Source organism: Anolis sagrei, chromosome 2 (assembly GCF_037176765.1).
Source record: "Anolis sagrei isolate rAnoSag1 chromosome 2, rAnoSag1.mat, whole genome shotgun sequence".
In the NCBI taxonomy this organism is placed as follows: Eukaryota; Metazoa; Chordata; class Lepidosauria; order Squamata; family Dactyloidae; genus Anolis; species Anolis sagrei.
In genome coordinates this window covers 56,526,729-56,545,895 of record NC_090022.1, presented here as the reverse complement: position 1 = coordinate 56,545,895, position 19,167 = coordinate 56,526,729, and the positions used below count along the sequence as shown (strand labels likewise).

Sequence of the window (19,167 nt, the reverse complement as noted above, 5' to 3'; positions counted from 1 at the left end):
AGTGTTGCACTGGCACATTCTTTATTGTTTGAGCTACTTCTGGGTGTCATTAAATAAATTTCTGGTAATGATTTGAAAGTTTTATGTTAACTGTTGAAAAGTCTGGATAAGATGGAGTTGATCTCCCTCTCTCTTCTTTGAGTTGATTTCTCTAGAAAGTCTACCAGAAGCCAAATTATCCATTCATCTTTCTCATGCCATTTTCCATGACATTTACTTTCTATACTAACATTACAAATGGGCTTTGAGAATAATGCATTCAAATGCCAAATTTCACCTTACCTGTTCTTTTCTTTAATCTGGCAGTCCAATTTTCTCTCACACACCAAGAAAACACTCTTACTTCTATACCTCCCATTGCTACCATTCATTGTAAGCTATTACCAAACATACTTTTGACATTGGTAGGTATGGAGTGGAGATGTCAAAAATATGTTTGGTGATAGCTTTTGTTCTTGGCGCAATCATCTCTTCCAATGAGTGCCAGAATAGCAGTATTCTCCATTCATCCAGGCCCCTTTGGAGCAGGGCTCAATGATCTTGACCTTGATCTGAGATTTCCTTCATAAGATTCACACTATTTTCTACTGCTCTCAAATTATTTCTTTTACATTTTTTCTGTTCACATCCTTTCCACACTTCTGAAAAGGATTTATACATGCCATAGACTCAGTACTTCCAGGACTCATGAAACCTTATTCATTTCCATCATATCCATCCTCCCTTTGAAATAAAAAAAAGAACAAGCCTACCAGCTTAGCTTGAGGGATAAGAGCTATCCATTTTCATGCCATATGAGTCCTTGGGGCTGCCTAAGCCATCCCATGTTACTGTTCCTTCTACCAGATCTACAACCATATCTGTGGCCTTCTTGACTAATGCTCTCTGCTGGGTAGCGGTCAAGTGAAATCTTTCTGCGTTCCCCAGGCATTATAAATTGAACAAGTTTGCCTCTGCAGAGTGTTTGAGTGCTTTAAGAGGTTCCTCTATTCCTAAAGTGCCACTACTTGCCTCCTTCTGGTTTGCTGTACATAAGAACAGGCAGAGGAGCTGGGGATTACGCATACAATCCAACTCTTCCTTTCCTATGGTCCTATCTAGCCTGGATAGTGGCAGAAGACAGCACAATCTGAGATATCTCTATCTTTCATGTAAAATAATAATTTTTACAGTAAATAACAATTATGACATTCTCTTCTGCTATACTTCTTCAGGGTCTTCTTCACACTGATTTTTGTCTTCTTACAGGGTCTCCCAGGTCTACGTGGTGAGCAGGGTCCTCCTGGAGCAGTTGGCCCACCAGGACCACCAGGTCTACCTGTGAGTCATGCGGTTAAAGTCACTGGATATCTTCCTGTATCATAATGTGGAGCAATAGCTTTTGTCAATTTTATTTTTCACATATAGACTTTCACTACAAATATGATTCTGTTTTATGTCTTACCTGGAATATTCAAATTATGTTTTATTAATACGAGTAGGAACAGTGCATTGGCATGAACGTTATTGAGAAACAGCCTTATTGTTTGCAAAGATCATTGGTAGTTGGTGTATTTAAGGCGGGCCTTCTGCTTTGCTGCTGGTACTCCAAAGAGGCAGAAGACTGGGGTGCATAGCTTTCTGTGATAGTAGGCATGGCTCATATTGTGTTGCCATTGTTAGAGATCTCAGCCTTCTGCAACATTTAATGTTAGACTGCTGTTGTTAAGTGGCACAATCACAATGAATAGCTACTATGTTTTGGTGTATCTGGCATAGATTGTTACTATGTTAGAACACAACCAGTGTTGAACTAACTCACAGATTTACACTGTAAGTCACAGGTGTAAATGCAATTCTGTGGCCACTTGGGTTAGAGATGACCAAAGAAACTAGGCACAAGAAAACCAAATAATCTGTCAGATGAAAAGTTCTTTATCTTATGTCATTATCCAAAATAAATAAATCCAGATGGAAGCTAAGGAAGAAAGAAGTATTTTGTGAGAACATGTCTAGCACATGTGCTACTCCACATGGAGCTAAGCGTGTTCTCTGGTACAGTAGAGTTTTGCTTATCCAATGTAAATGGGCCGGCAGAACGTTGGATAAGCAAAAATATTGGATAATAAGAAGGGATCAAGGAAAAGCCTATTAAATGTCAAATTATGTTATGATTTTACAAATTAATTACCAAAACATCGCAATGTATTGAAACAGCTATGGATCCAGGAGGGAGGCAGACAGTGTTGGCTAATGCAGAACGTTGGATGAGTGAAGGTTGGATAAGCGAGATTCAACTGTAACTATACTTGTGCAGCCTCTATGAATCTTGCTATTTTCTCTTCACAGGAAAGATTCTTTTCTATGGCTAATGTCTGTGGTTAATGTCTTTTCTAGGGAAAGGCTGGCGATGATGGCAAACCAGGCCTGAATGGGAAGAATGTGAGTGATGGGTTACATTCTGCCACCCCCTCCCCATGATCCCTGCTGGAGAACTGAGGTTTCAGGCCTCATGGGCAAGGGAGTGTATTCCTTGAATCTCATAGCAGTTGAGGGAGTTAGAACTATGCTTGTAAGTAGAACATAGGATACATAAGGAAATGTTCCCTTTTATTTTTCAGGGTGAAGATGGAACACCTGGTGAAGACGGGAGGAAGGTAAATGGCCTACATGCTCTTCAAGTATTTCAAGTATTTTATACAATCTTCCAGCAGTCTAGCAGAACATGGGGTCAGTCCTCAAGCTAAGCCTACCAGCTTATGGGTCTCCTACCTGCACTTGTTTATTTCCGCTAATTTTATTTTTAAACATGTTATTGCAAACCTTGGAGTTCTGCCAAGTTTTAGTACATAAAGATCCACACTCAGAGGACAAGTTTATTGTTAGTATATAGAATATATAGTTACCTCAGGGCCCCTCCACACAGCCATATAACCCAGAATATCAAGACAGAAAATCCCACACTATCTGCTTTGAGCTGGGTTTTCTGAGTACACACTGCCATATATTCCAGTTCAAATCAGATATTGTGGGATTTTATTCAGCTATGCAGAAGGAGCCTCAGTGGCATGAGTCATTGGCACATTTGCTACAATCCAGACAAAGAAGTTAAGACACATAGAAAACTGTCTCTTTCTCCGTACACAAAATCAAACTATTATAGATGCCTTCTATACTTCATATCCAGTGGACTGTTAAAGAATACAGTTTCTGTTCCAAGTACAAGAGTTATTGTTCATTGCTGTTGTAACACCAGTGGGACATAGGATCTTACCCAGTCCAATGAGCATCACATTCAGTTTAACCCATAGACAGCAGATTCTAAAAGATATACTATTTAGCAGATAATGGAGCATGATAAGAATGCCACTTTCACATTTAACTTCTGATGAAAAATGCTTGAGGTTGTAGCTTTACTACTATTGACCTGGAATATCAGATGAAGCATGAAAGGATAACCGTAGAGTTACTTATATTGAATGACACATTTTGTTTTCCTTGTTTTGGCTAGGGGGACAGAGGTGAACCTGGAACACCTGGAAGAGATGTAAGTACCACTGCTTGGCCAAGTGCATGTGCAACCAAGTTATTCGACAGATATGCCTCATTTGTCGCTCCCATATTTAAACTACTAACAATATTAAATAGAGAGCAAGGCCTTCAAATTACAAGTAGCAATCCAAATCACAGTAATCTTATTACCATAGCTAGAAAGTTAGCTAAGAAAATTGTTGTTATTGTTATTATTATTATGTTTATTATTATGTTTATTTACACCCTGATTTTTCTCTCCACAAGGTGACTGTCTAAAATGATAAATACATGTTCTGGCTTCTATATTGGGAAAATGTATTCTTCCTAAGAATATGATGCCTTCCCCTTAGGAGAGGTTATTTGAATAACACGCAATACTTACACAGTAGTTTTTTATGTCTTTATATGAGAATATCACAGTTTAGATCAGGGTTTCTTAAACTTTTCCACTCAAGAACCCTTTTGACCCAATAGATGTATACGTGACTCCAGGTATATAGTTATATAAAATAGGTATAAAAACTAAACATTTACTGATAACAAATCAGCATTTGCAAGGCTTGCTAAACAGACTGGTTTTCTTTTCTTCTTTTCTTCTTTCTTTTTTTCTTCTTTTTTTTTTTTTTGAAGTACAGCTGAAGCATCTTCTGCAGAGACCACTGTAAAAAATGCACAACAGTTAGTGTAAATGTCTAAAACAACAATTTGGTGGTGTTTAGAAAACTTTCACTGTTACCAATTTTTTAGAACTCCAACATTGAGCCAAGGGGACACCATTTGAGGTTGAGATCCACAGTTTAAGATGCAGTGGTCTAGAAAATCCCTATGATTGATACTGGTTGTAGGAATAACAGTGGGGAGAAGGCTGTTTACAGCTCATCCTCTCTGGGCTGAGGAAGACAGTAAGCTCGACTGCCTTTCTGGCAAAACCTATGAAATGGGCTTCCACAGCCTGGTGTCCTCCACGTGTATGGCAGTTCCCCAGCCAGGAAAGGTTAACCAAAGCTTTTATAAAGGGAGCACTAGATTCATATTGCAGGGTTTCTGACACCTTAAGAGGGGTTGTAGCTGATTTTAGCATTTCATGTATAGAAGGATGCATTTTCAATCTATTGCATGTCTAGTTATAAAGGATCTCAAATAACAGGAATTGGAAACAGCTTTGCCTCAATCTTTGTTAAGCATCGGCTAGATGGATCTCTTCTAAGACAGCTGTTTATATGTTACATATAATTCTGTTTGTTCTTCTTTTTTGGCAGGGACGGGAAGGTATTAAAGGAGAGCGAGGGACTAGTGGGCCCCCTGGTCCTCCCGGACCCCCTGGTGCCCCTGGTGCCCCTGGAGTCGTTGGTCCACCAGGACAGGTGGGTAGCCTCTGCCTCTCAAATTTACCTGCTATCAGATGTGTCTTTACTGTCTTTGTCACCAGAAATGGACAAACTATTCTGGGAAATGGAACTGAAAGAAGAATTAGTTCTCTAGGTCATAATAGGGGACATTTTAGACTCCTAGAATATACTTTGTTATTTGCCTTTTAAAAAATCCCCAAATATGCCTAAATGCCTTCTAGGGGGCTCTGGGCCAAATTAGGCCCAGAAAGAAATTTCCTGGGGGGAAAAATCACTTCTGCTTATTTCCTATATAAAAGGGCCACTCCTGGATCTAGAATACCTAGGGTATTTTGAGTATTTTTGCAGAGAGTGAGATGTGAAGGGCAGCCCTATTAAGTCTCCAGGGTGGGGGTGATGCTGTAATGCCCTTAGCCTCCAGGGTATATAAACCAAATCTTAACAAAGGCAACAGACTGATGCAAAGTGTGATGAAAATTGCAACCCTAAGCACATTTGACTGAAATTAAATTATATTAAGTTCTGTGTAATTTGTTTCCAGATAGAAGTGAATAGAGTGGGTTATGAGATATGGATATCAGTGCTGTAAACAAATCTTAGCGCAAATTGCTTAGAATGTTTCATGAACCTAGAACTCTAAATAGCTTTTTATTTGGTTTTAGCAGAGAAGAGAGCTTAAATCATACTTCAGATACACATGGGAAACCTTAATCTACAAATCTTAGCAAAACCCACATGAATAGGGTCTGATTTAATTATTATTTCCTTACTTACTGCTCTTGTTTTTTTTATTCAAATTGAAAAAATGCACAATTTTTGACTTTGCATGCATTATCCTTTAATGTCTTCATTTTGTCTAATACTGTATTCCTCATCAAAATAAACAATAGTGGGGAGTAATCATGTCTTGCTCCCTTCTGGATTTTGCATGAGTTTTTAAAATCTCCATTCACTTTTTGCATATTGAGTGCTGTAAATTGATTTTATCCATTATATATAATTGGCACCAAAATCCATCTTTATCAATTATGGATGTAAAGAACTCCCAATTCAGTTTTTCAAAGGTTTTTTCATCATCCAGGAAGATTAATGCTGCTTGCTTTTCATATTGATTGCTCTAAATATTCTATGATGTTTATGACTTACTGGCCTTGTTTTGTCTGATTGTTTTCAGAGTTTGCCAGGCCTCCCTGGGACACCTGGACCAAAGGTAAAGATATTCTTCTGCTGCAGCTTTGTCCTTCAATAGTTGTAGAAGGAAGGCCACTAATGCAGTGATGCTCTCACCTCCTTGGGGACCGAAATCTTCCCGTGTGTGCTAGATTTCTGAGATCCCCCAAAAGGTTGAGTTTTCACATTATTTTTAGGAAATACAGTGAGAAAAAATTGCCCTTGGACCAATTTTACCAGAAAATAAAATAGAAAATAATGCCTATAGAGAATTCATGCTGCTGTCTCAGTATATAGTATCGAGAGCACCATACACCTATGGTGACATGACATGTCTTTTTGAATAGTCCTCTTCATCCAGTAGGACTCTGGCACCTAGGGCTCTTTATCTGGAGTCAAAAATTGGATTTCTTCCTGGCATACTGCACACTAGCTTTTCATTCTCATTCTGTTTTCAGGGAGACAGAGGGGATTCTGGAGCCAGAGGAGAGAAAGTGAGTATTTTTCCATGTTTCATCATATAGTTAAGAATTAATTCCTCTTCACAACATTGGTGTTCTCTATAGAAGGATCATTCATTAGGCAACATTTCATTTTGTGACAGCCTTACTTTTTGTGACTGTAATTTTTAATAAGCCTATTATCAGCAGTGATATATGTTTCACACCCCTCTTCCCTTTTTTCATGTCCAACAGTGCAAATGTGCAGTTTAACTTAAGGTAAACTGGCCTTTGGTGGAATATAATGCATATTAGAATCCGAGATTACTGAAAACCGCTAGTAGTCCAAGTGGGTTATGAACCAATCCACTGCACCAAGTCTTTTGACATGTAATTTAGTAAATCAAATTTTTAATTTTGTGGATGTGACCAATAAAGCACTTATTCGTTGCACATAAACCATGCATCATGATGCAAGATAGTAGTCTTCCATCTGTGGACCTTGAGGTGTTGACAGAATTCCTAATCTTTATGTTGAGTGGGTCTTCAGTAACCAAAGCCCCAAACCTTTAGAAGACCTCAGTTTTGAGAACCCCTGATGTAATGTACTTAAAAGACTTCTAAACTCTAGATAGTCCATTGGGAAATAGATTTTTAAAATCCTGTTAACTGAAGATTTTACGAGAGAGAAGAATAGGAGGTCTTGAATGGTTACTGCTAGATTTATTTGACCCTTTGAATTACGTCTTAGCACTGTAAAACGTATTTCCTTTCCTGCTTTTACACTGTGAGAGGCAACCAAAAGATTTTGTAGCTACACATAAGTCACTCACTCTGTTTTGGTTTCCTTAGGGGCTAATGGGTGAACCTGGGCCACGAGGAGACCCTGGCACAGCACAGGTGAGCTTCTTTCTCCTGAGAAAGAAAGAGCCCAGGCTGGTGTTTTACTGCAGGCTGAATTGGCTGGGACCGTGAGGGATGGTGGTGGCAGAGACTGACCACTTGTAAGTAGTTAGCGTGGCTTGAGTCCTATAGATATATGCTTTGCAGCTATGGAAACTGGACAGAGGACAGTAGCATAGTCAGAACACTGGCAAAAAGGCATATTGTAGATGGCGATGATGATGACAATGACAGCAGTGATTGCAATTATTTATTTATTTATTTCTTGTGCTTCTACCCCGCCCTTCTCAACCCCCGAGGGGAGACTCAGGGTGGCTTACAAACAGGCACAATTTGATGCCTACACAATAATACAAAAACGCATTAAAACAGCAGTTAAACAGTTATAACAATTAAAACAATCAATATATATCACAGTCAATAACCAATCTCATGCTCAGCGTTCGCCAACTCAGAGTCCATACTTCGTTCCATATTGTCTATTCCTATAATAGCCGCCATCATGTAGCTTCTGGAGTGAGAGAATTGGCCGTCTGCAAGGACGTTGCCCAGGGACGCCAGGATGATTTGATGTTTTTATCATCCTTCTGGGAGGCTTCTCTCATGTCCCCGCATGAGGAGCTGGAGCTGATAGAGGGAGCTCATCCATCTCTCCCCGGACTTGAACCTGCGACCTGTTGGTCTTCAGTCCTGCCGGCATAGGGGTTTAACCCACTGCGCCGCCAGGGGCTCCAGAAGCGACTTGCAGTTTCTCAGGTCGCTCCTGACACGACAAAAAAAAAAGCCATCATGTAAGACAAGCACTAGATATGATTATGTTTAATCTTTATTTTTCATTCTTCTTCTAAAGTTTTTGTTGATTGTGTTTTTCCTCCTTTTATCTAGAATGTTGAACGTGCCCTAGAAACCTATGGTATCAAGGTATGAATTAGTAGTTGCATTTATCCAGATGTTATTTGCTCATTTGAGTATTTATACACTCCCTTCAGCAAAAGATTCCTATAGCAACTTACAAAGTATTGATCTGAAAGTTCCTTGCTCTCAGATTTATGATCTAAATAAGACAGAACAGATAAGAAAAAGAGAGTGGCAGAGAAGAGGATTAGATTCAGCATGTACTCCCTGCACTTCTGTCCCTAAGGCCAGAACAATGGCAGTTGGGACATCAAGGAGGATCTTCTCACCAGCCACTGAGGCAAGCACATGATAAAGTGCTGACTGCTCTTCTCTTTCTCAGAGGCCAGTGTGGAATTTTGGGAGTTGTAAATTGCTACTCTTTTCCCTATTTCAACAGATTTCCTCACTGCGTGAGATCACTGGTGCTTATGATGGGAGCTCTGACCAATTGCTCCCTGATCGTCGGAAAGGCTTGAAAGGTGACAGAGGAGATCCAGGTGATAGAGGACCACCAGGCAAAGATGTAGGTTGAGCTTTCCACATAAAAATTGCAGCCCCTGCTCTTACCTTTTAATCTGTATCAAGGAAGGTTCTTAACATAAATGGTCAATAGGAAAAATTCCAAAATAAGTACAGCTAAGCCTTGCCGCATAATAGTCCAATGTTGATATTGACACAATTAAACTAGAGTCAAATTGATTTAGAAAAAAATTCCAATAAATTTTGAAATGGTTAAATTATGTTATTATTAACTTTATATTATTTATACATTAGTTCACTGAGTGCATGCTTGGAAAGGTTTGTTGCTTTTGCAACAAGAAACTTTGATATGTTTTCCTACATTAAAAGCAGCCTTTGAGGAATGAAGCATGGAATAATGGGATGAGGTAGAACTATGGATATACCTCTGTTTGTTCATTGGATACTTTCCTGTGCATTACTTGTTTGGTGCCAAAATTACATGGAAAGAAAGAGTAATTCAATGTGTTTCAGCAAACCCTTTAACAATATGTTCCTGTGAAGTGAAAAATACAGGTCAGGAAAGCCTTGCAAACATAATGAAAACTATATTTAATTGTCTAGAGTCCACCTGAATGCTTCTTTTAAATTGCATCCAGGGATCGATCTTCCTTCTTGCCTTCCTTTCTCTAATCTCTAGTTTACTGATTATTTCTATTTTGTGGCCAAACATATAGATCAATTTTTATTTGTTAGCAAGCTAGCATAGTTGATGAGGCATGTTTATCTTTTTTATCCTTTTCTCTCTTTTTTTCTGTTTTGAATTTTTGAATTTAGACATTAGGGTGAGCATTTAATAGTGATTAATATGTCATGTTGGAAGTATATTTTACCAGAAGATGATCAAAACCACAATTTTGAATATGCACTGAGTCTTTTCAATCCATGTATGATTTGTTCTTTTGTTTTTCAGTTGACAATTGTAAACACGACAAATTAAATATTAAAATCAAATTCAGTCTGGCAACCTGTTTTTCCATTTCATATTTTTGATCCAAGTCTAAAATTGGCATAATGAAAACACTGCCTTTTTCGCTTTTAAATAATAATTATAATTATAACTTTATTTATATCCCGCCACCATCTCACCGGAGGAACTCGGGTGGCTAAAACATATAAAACATAAAATACAGGCAGATATTTGCAATAAAAATATCTTGCAATAAAACAATTCTGATTCAAAATCAAATAACATGCTTTTGTTTTTTATATATTTGATGGTTAATGGTTAATTGGAAACTGAAAGAACAAGTGATACACAGATGGCCCTCAATGTTTTGCACTTCTGAATAAGATAACTGTTAGTGTTATTTTCCTTTTCACATGTTTTGAATTTTTGAATTTAGAAGTTAGGGTGAGCATTTAATAGTGATTAATATGTCATGTTTCAAATGAGCCTAGATACGTTTAATCTTCCAGACTTTTTCTTCAGTTTATGTGGTCTTAAAATATGAAAGGCAGAGTGATTATTGTAAAAACTTATTTAGATTTATTTGTTTTCTGCATGAAGAAATGAAATTTTTCAAAATTTCATTAAATAGTTCATTTGCATTTAATGTTAATGGTTCAAAGAATGTCAGGCTGAATGGTTGGCCCCTACACATTTACACCTCACCAAATATTCTTATGTTTCCTACAGGGGCTCATTGGCTTCCCTGGAGAAAGGGGGGCCAAGGGAGAGAAGGGAGACCAAGGCCAACCAGGCCCCCAAGGCCCAACGGGACGTGCCATTGGAGAAAGAGGACCAGAAGGACCATCTGGTCAACCAGGGGAGCCTGGGAAACCAGGAATTCCAGGTGTGCCAGGCCGTGCAGGTGAACTTGGAGAAGCTGGCAGGCCTGGAGAGAAGGTATTGTCAAAGAGAGAATGGGAAAGAATGCTCATCAGTTGGGAAGGCACCAAATGGGACAAGGAGCTCTAAAGGCCCAAGTACTATTGGCCTACTCCCCCACTGACTTCATCATGTCCTGACTTCATGTTTCAGACTTCATCATGTCGTTGTGGTCTTGGCATGAGATCATACTAAGGTCATCCCACTCGGAGAACCCTTCTTGCTGTGCTTCCATTGAGTGGGATGATCTGGGAAAACTATGTCTAAATATATATTTGTTTTGAAACTAAAATGTTATAGGATTGCACATTGTCTTCAAAGTCCATGGGAAACTTACTAGTTTTCTTGCTTCCAACACTTGGCCCCCATTTTACACTTTATTTTCCTGATACTTAGTAGAGAGATATATGTATTAGATATGTCACCACTATGCTGAAAATGTTTTCATTGTTTTAAACATATTCTTTCCTTATTCCAGGGTGATCGGGGTGAAAAGGGTGCACAAGGGGAACCGGTGAGTGGTGTTTTGTGATCATTAGGGTTGTGTTGATCATATTTATTTGGAAGTTTACAGCTAGTTATCATGGTATGCTACAAGTCAAACAGTGTCATGATATCTGTAACTATGGGTGTGTACATTTTTATGTGTACAACAGCACAAGCATATATTCATTTACCTGATAACTCAAGGCTGAAACTACCAAACACAGGCACTTTGTTAGAAAACAGAGCCAAGTTTTTAATGCAAACATAAGAGTCAAGACTTTTGCTCCTGCACTGTGGTTAATATAGTTCTGTGGGCTTATTTTCTTTGTGATCAGTACTCCTGGGACAGTGGATGTTTCATGGAGGTTACTTTGGTGGGAAAAATATTTCCGATGACACTACTGGCATTCCCAATGGGGGGGGGGGGATGTTGAAAACTTATTTGCTTGTGAAGTCTTATCTATTTTGAAAAACTGTGTGGAAAAGAAAAAAAATCCGTTTCTGACTTCTATTTAATGCATGATGGACAGCTGACACTGTGCCAAGTAACTAACCATTTCAGTTTGGTTTGTTAGATAAAGCAGATAATTCTTGTATTTGGAATAGAAAAACAACAAAGTACATGGGTGCCTATTCCTTTCATATCCATGATTATTCTGCTTTGATTCCATTTACTACACTGTAAGGCAATGGAGATGAGTGAGATGGTTTTCCTGGGCTCAAGAGGGGCAGGTGTTAAAAGGGAGAGGCAATTTGCCAGGGTATGGTATGAGAGGTACATGGTTGAGCTAAGCCTTAAAGACAGCTTCACGCCTCAATCTTGCTCTTTGATTATTATTTTTTGCCACCCTTCCACCTCTCTCACAGTGTAATTTAAGTGGTCATTTCGGGGTTGGATAGGAATTCCCTCCCCCTTTATGTGTGTGTGTGTGTGTGTTTAAACCTACTCTACGTTGTTACATAGATGTATATAATTGGCTACGGGTGGTGCCATTTAAATGGGTTTTCCTGGAAGGTGTTGTGGGTTGCTGCATTTGGCAATATATCTTCTGGCACATATTGTGTTGGATGAGAACTTAGAGTTGTTCCTGTGTATCATGCAGTGTTGAGGTTGGGAAAAAATCTCCTGTCTTTGGGGCCAAGCAGGGTTCCAAATTTGTTCTTCCTAGTTGGTTTGTGTATCACCAAAAAAACATTTAAATAGGTCACAGTTAATAAAGTTGGCAATAGTTCATTCCACTTCTTCTGACTGGTCTTTTTATTTATTTATTTATTTAGTTGGTCAGTAAATACTGTTCTGTGGGTTCCCTCTTCCATAGGGGCTTCACTATTTATTTATATATATTAAATATTTATGAGTTACTTTTCTAATAAATATTCAGAGTGATATACAATCACTAAACAACACCAAAGTACACAGAAATATCATTAAAAGTAAAACCTTTACTACGAAGCTCTGGGCAGATTTGGAACCGTGCTCAGAGGGAATTCACTTGGCAAAACTGGAGAAACTTGGCAAAACTTATCCACTACATTAAAAGTGTCTTTAGAACGTTGTCTGTTGTGACTTATGGAGAAAGAGTTTACAAAAAGGATTGGATCAGACCTTTGACAAATTGTTGATGTATCTTGTTCTGTATCTCTTGTCTCAGGGCAGAGATGGCCTCACTGGGCCACCAGGACCCCCAGGACCCAAGGTGAGGACCTTGAATGCCCCTTTCTACACCTTTCTCTGAATGTGGAACTAATAATCAAAAACCATAACAGAGTGCTATTCCAGCACTGATCTAAATTACATTCAAAAATTTGAAAGAGTTACTAGTTAGTTTTAAATTATAGGTTTCTGAATCCCTCATATAACACAATAGGATTCTAACGCTTTCCCTCCCCCTCACCAGTTCTCACTATAATTAAAAGAAAAAAGAGAGAAAAAATTATATTCTGCTATTACAGATCCGGCAAATAATTCAATTAGAGTAAACCCTCTGTTATCTAGAACTGAAGCAACTAGAACTCACAGGCAACCAGAAGATAAAATAGAAGAAATAATACTTTAACTAAAAATTAAAATGAAATCAATTTTAGCAGAAATGTTAAAGTAAGTTTGTCATTATTTGCTTTTAGTTACATTATTTCAGCATTAATATCAAGTCAAAACAGAGTTTATGGTATGCTATGGTGTGGGGTGTAGTATTAGTTAGGTCTGTTTTTCATAGTAACTCCCAAGCAACCAAAAAGCACATTTATTCTAGCATCTACCAATCACGGTGAGTGTCCACGAACCAGGATCCTTCCACATAGCCATATAACCTGGAATATCAAAGCAGAAAATCCCACAACATCTGCTTTGAACTGGGATATATGATATATCCCAGTTCAAAGCCGATAATGTGGAATTTTATTCAGCTTTGTGGAAGGGAAGTGCCCTGAGAGTCTGTTGTATAATTACTTACAACTGTAGTCACTGATTTTTTACCTTGTTAGGTTTCTTATTGCTCCAACAATCCATAAATGGTTTCCAGTCTTTCAAAAATATTCCATAAACTTATCCTTCTATCCCCCCCCCCCCCCCCCCCAATAATTTGGGCTGATTCAGCCACCGTAACAATCCATTCTTCTATTGTCAGTGTTTCAACCCATTTCCACTTTTGAGCAAGCAATAGTTTTGCTGCTGTTGTCATGGATAAAAAAGGGAATCCATATTTACTATTCATTTCTTTATCCACAATGCTTCCTTCTTCCATTTCTTATACATGTCTCTTTAAAATCTCAGGTTCTCTGAAAGTTCTTTGTGAATCCACTATCGTTTCTTTAGACACCTCCCACTTTTCTTAATCATGGCAATTGTTGCAACTGTAACTTGTTAGTTGTTGGTTTTTAAAATTCCCATCAGAATAATCAATTCTGAAATTTTGATATAGGAAAACTAGCAGATCTATATCAATCTGTCAGGTATTTCCCAGTTAACAGAACAAACAGATGTCAGGTATAAAATCTTTATGATTCAGGAAAATATGAGTGGATTTATGTATTTATGGCTAATACATTTATGTGTTTCCAGGTAGATATGATGGATGGAAGCACCTCAGGCTTTCCAGGGGAACGTGGTCCACCAGGACCCAGAGGAAGCAAGGTTAGTATCTAGTATTATTTGCTTTCCTTGAATGAATGCCAAACGTAATGTGAATAAATAATTCACTTTTGCTCATTTCCTCCCATTTTTTTGTTAGACTGTGTAATTCTCAAAGGGAACCTAAACTCACAGCAGTTAGTTACTGAGGCCCAGTCTACACTGCCATATGAAATCCAGATTATCTGCTTTGAACTGGATTATATGGTAGTGTAGACTCATATAATCCAGTTCAAAGCAGATAATCTGGATGATCTGAGGCTGCATCTACACTGACCTATATCTGAGGATCTGATCCCAGATTTTCTGCATTGAATGGGAATTTTTGAGTCTGCATTGCCAGATAATCTATAATATTAATTATATTTATTTATACCTCGGAGGAGACTCAAAGCGTCTTGACATAAAAGCATTAGCATACAATTTAAAATATACAAATATGCAAACATTAAAACATTAATACAAACAGCAAAAAAAAATTACAGTTAAAGTCCATATTCCATCAAATCCATAAAAACATATTCAAATTAAAAACTACAGTAGATAATCTGGAATAAGATTCTGAGATATAGGGCAGTATAGATCCAGCCTACGTTTATCAAAGCAGATAATCTACAGTATCTGCTTTGAACTGGATTATATGAATCTACACTGCCATATAATCCAGTTCAAATCGGATAATCTGGATTTTAAGTGGCAGTGCAGATGGGGCCTAAATTAAAAAATATAAGAGCAGTCTGAATCTTTGATAGTGTGGATTATAATGTTGGATGACAAGACTCTTGTAATTGCTACTATTTTCTCATTTGAACAGAGTTGAACTACACTGCCTAGTCTAGTAGTTGTCCCCTTCTACACTGCCATATAAAATCCAGATTATCTGGTTTGAACTGGATTATCTGGCAGTATAGACTCATATATCCAATTCAAAGCAGATAATCTGGATTATATGCTTTGATAACCTGGATTATATGGCAGTGTAGAAGGGGCCTAAATCTTGTCTACTTTTTTTCATCATGAGTGATATCAGAAGTTCACTACTTCCAAATCATGGCACCAGAACAATTGAAACATAACATAATCTGATGTCACTGTATTGTTAACACTCTCCTTTTTGGGACATTTAATGAGTAGGCCATCTGATTATGTAACTATTCAATTCAATACAAATAATTTAATACAGTGCAAAGTGAATTTTCACATTTGAACACCAATTCAAACCCTGGGATCTAGAGTCGTAGTTCAGTGCTGCAACCACTACACCATGATGGCTCTTTTGCTACTGTTTACCTATTGGAGCAAAGGGGATGTAGATGAAAATGTGATGTGTTCTGTCCCTTGGAAGAAGCCAACTAATTATTCATTTTCTCTTTTGCAGGGAGAGCCAGGCGAAGATGGCGAGAAAGGCTCTAGAGGCGATAAGGTCTGAGTGTAGTAAGTCTCCCACCCCTGCATCTCTCCAGCTTTTCCTGTGTCTATTCTGTGCCTTCGCTTGCAAGAGGGGAAGCTCTTCTTTCCTGAAAGTGTATCTTGCTTTTTAAATTCTTTTTCTCTGTCCCTTTCATTGGCTTAATACTTACTTGAATGGACCGGAGCCAAAAGAGAGGCTTTATTGGCCCAGATTGAAGCTGGGGTGCAGTGCAAGTTGGGATTATGAGGAAGGTACTCCACTCCAGCAGTGTCCCAATAGCCAATATCATCCCTACCGTGGAGTATTCTGCAGGAATTTTCTATTCTCAGGTTAACCCTGGTCATAAAAGCATTCCTACAAAATTCAGTTTATATTATATTTATTTCTATCCAGCTTTCATCTCTTCACTGAGACATAAAGTGGCTCACAGCATGAAAAAGAGCATTGCAATTTAAAATCCACAATATGCAAATATTAAAACAGAATAAAACATAACATCACTTAAAACCACTAAACACTTAAATCTTTTAAAATAATTAATACAGCCCTAGTTCAGTAGCTTTGCTTGCTTCTTATCCAAAGTTAGGCAATGTCAGCTTTTTTATATGAGAATTCAGTAAAGTTAGGATCTGGCGAGATGAAAAACATGGTATATTCTTCCCAGCTCAATGGCTTATGTTAAATCTAGAAATCTCTCAGGGTTTTGAGTTTTAAACATCCTTTGGAATAACTGTACAATGGGGCAATGATGTGGGAGTCTAGTATAGAGCTTGAAATTAGAGTTACAAGTGGTGCAATTGTCTGTCACACATTACTTTTCTTGATACAAAGCAATGTAATCAAGTTGCTCATCAAATGTAATGGAATATATTCTGGTAGTTGTGGGAATGAAGTCACTATTGTGTCTAGTTACTTCTCTAAATTATTTTTTAGATAACTGCTTAGGAGAATTTGACAAGAATTTTTCAAGTTTAAACCATCCCTTTAGGAATACTAAGTGCTTTCTGATATAGTTGTGAAAAGCAATGAGAAACAAATGAGTGACATAGGAAGTTGCTTTTTAAATAGTGTCATAATACCAATTGATTCTTTGCAAATGCTTTTTGAACAACTGAAACAAATTGCTCTTTAAAGGTTAATTATTTAACCTTCAGTGGTTCCCAACCTTTGGGTCTCCAGATGTTTTGGACTTCAACTCCCACAAATCCTAACAGCTGGTAAGATGGCTGGGATTTCTGGGAGTTGAAGTCCAAAATACCTGGTGAGCCAAAGGTTGGGAACCACTGGCCAAGGAAAACATAACATTTTAAGAACCCAAAAGACACTTCTCTTATATTGTTTTGTTGCTTGATAAGGGGAAAAGGTTAGATGTTTTATAAAAATAATCATTCTCAGTGGAAAGTAAATGAATTTCAGGTGAAATTTAAACTGGGACATATAGTGTGCTTACTAAAACCAGTGTGCATTTCAACAATAAAGCTTAGTTTGTTCAAACCTAAGCTTCATATAATTAATCACTGCTATGGTTGAGTGAAGGGAGTTCAACTGGAGATCTTCTAGAAAGATGGCCTGTTCTTGGTTGGACTGATCCCAGGGAAAACAAAGCAAACATCAGTCTGCATCATAATAAACATTGAAAGACCTGAATGTGAATTGGTGATTGGGATGGAAGAATGGCACAATGTTGATGCCTGATTGCCTTTGTGACATTGGAATAACACTTTGAATTGCAGGGTGAAACTGGGCAGAAGGGAGAAAGAGGTGAAGCTGGTGAGAGAGGCAGGGATGGCTCTCCAGTGAGTATTGCTGATGGACCACTCTGGCTTTAGAGATTGTGTTGAATTCCTGTTGCTATTCTCCTTACTCTCACTGTCCTTTTTTGTTATGATTGCAGGGCCTTCCAGGAGAGAGAGGCCTTGCAGGCCCAGAAGGGAAAGCAGTAAGTAAAAGTAGAGAAATGTGAATATTAAAGTGGAAGATGAATAAGGGGTAGTGCTGATTAGAGGAAATAAAGAGTGAAGGGAAAGGATCCATTCTCAATTATTAGAAGGAAAATACCTAGCTCTTGGCATATTCATCCATCCCAGTTTCAGCCATATGTTGCTCCTCATAGATGCCCAAAAAAAGAGTGCCATCACAAAAGGCAAGAGAGATAATCTCTATTTCTAACACTGTAAAGGATTTGTACACAAAGTCTAGTCTGACTGAAATGGTTGTGAAAGAAGGCATCAGTGGGAAAACCTGAATATCTGCAGAAACCAACAGTTCAGGAAAATGGTCTCCTACCTGCTATACAAAGCATAGCAAGCAGGTAGGAGACCATTTTCCTGAACTGTTGGTTTCTGCAGATATTCAGGTTTTCTGCAGATATTCAGGTTTTCTGCAGATATTCAGGTGTGTGTGTAGCCCTTCAGTTCTGCCGTCCAGTATAGACTCTATTACCCTGGGCACAGTGATGCTTGTTATAGTGATAGATAGATAGATAGATAGATAGATAGATAGATAGATAGATAGATAGATAGAGAGTCAGTGAGTCAGTGAGTCGGTTCATGCTTGGATGGTAGGTATAGCAATCTACCCCCACCGAATGGGTGACTATAAAAAGAGAGCGGTAAGGGGAGAAAGAGAGAGGCAGGTGGGGAGGTATAGGTTCTTTGAGGCAAGGTTTTAAACGTAAACAAGTGAAGAAGAAAATAGAGTCAATGGACATAATATAACAAAGATTTTGGAGCCCTGCATAGTCAGCTGGCATGTAGGGAATAATCTAACTGTGTGCTGATTGCTCCCGCTGCCATCAAGGAATGAACATTCATGGTAAGTTCTGACCTCCCATTCTGTTCACAATATATTTTGCTTTCATGCCTGGCAATGAACTGAATTTATTGTCCCCTTGTGTCCCTCAAAGGGGGTAATCATGTCATTTATAATCTCGGGGAGTGAAGGAGAAATTTTCAGGACAAAGATTCAAGGATGAAATGGGTTGTATTCTAGTCAAAATATATTTTCCTTTCATGTCTGGCTATAATTGTTTCAGTTGTCACCATGTGCCCCTTGACACAGTAATGGTGTCATTTATGATCTAGGATCCTCAGACAAGTTACCTTGGGAACACAATGGACTTTTGCATGTTCAGATCTGTTGTGCCTTGTAACTACCATTCATGCTGTGCGGTGGGGTTCATGTTCCATCTGAGGAGACCCTAGTAAAAGGACCTTCCTAGTTTCCATCACTTGGAGGGATGGTTGTTTGATATTTTTTCCCAGTTCTTCAACTAGGCAGGGCAAACCTACTCCATCAAGAGTGAAGTAACTATGTTGTATTCCAGGTTGAAAAACTGTGCTCTCTCTCTCTCTCTCTGTAGTTTGTCTTGGAATCTGAAATAAATTGATAGTGTTCCTGCAAAAAAAATAAGAAGAAGAAAGACTCCATACCCCATCTTTTGTCATGTAGGGTTTCTCCAAGCTAATAGTACTGCAGCAATTTAAGATGTCAGAAAGGAATCTCCACATCTGTTCCTT

The 19,167-nt window shown here is 38.3% G+C and overlaps 1 protein-coding gene across 1 annotated transcript in view; it reads left to right on the top strand.

The window, feature by feature from the left end:
* Positions 1-19,167, top strand: part of COL7A1 (collagen type VII alpha 1 chain) — a 135,570-nt gene that overhangs the window by 77,004 nt on the left and 39,399 nt on the right. The window contains exons 63-79 of the mRNA XM_067464786.1: positions 1,249-1,320; positions 2,377-2,421; positions 2,601-2,636; positions 3,491-3,526; positions 4,773-4,877; positions 6,037-6,072; positions 6,491-6,526; positions 7,325-7,372; positions 8,261-8,296; positions 8,670-8,795; positions 10,431-10,640; positions 11,101-11,136; positions 12,761-12,805; positions 14,170-14,241; positions 15,617-15,661; positions 17,383-17,445; positions 17,544-17,588. Of these exons, the coding sequence (XP_067320887.1) occupies positions 1,249-1,320; positions 2,377-2,421; positions 2,601-2,636; positions 3,491-3,526; positions 4,773-4,877; positions 6,037-6,072; positions 6,491-6,526; positions 7,325-7,372; positions 8,261-8,296; positions 8,670-8,795; positions 10,431-10,640; positions 11,101-11,136; positions 12,761-12,805; positions 14,170-14,241; positions 15,617-15,661; positions 17,383-17,445; positions 17,544-17,588 (1,092 nt within the window). The remainder of the gene's footprint in view (positions 1-1,248; positions 1,321-2,376; positions 2,422-2,600; positions 2,637-3,490; positions 3,527-4,772; positions 4,878-6,036; positions 6,073-6,490; positions 6,527-7,324; positions 7,373-8,260; positions 8,297-8,669; positions 8,796-10,430; positions 10,641-11,100; positions 11,137-12,760; positions 12,806-14,169; positions 14,242-15,616; positions 15,662-17,382; positions 17,446-17,543; positions 17,589-19,167) is intronic.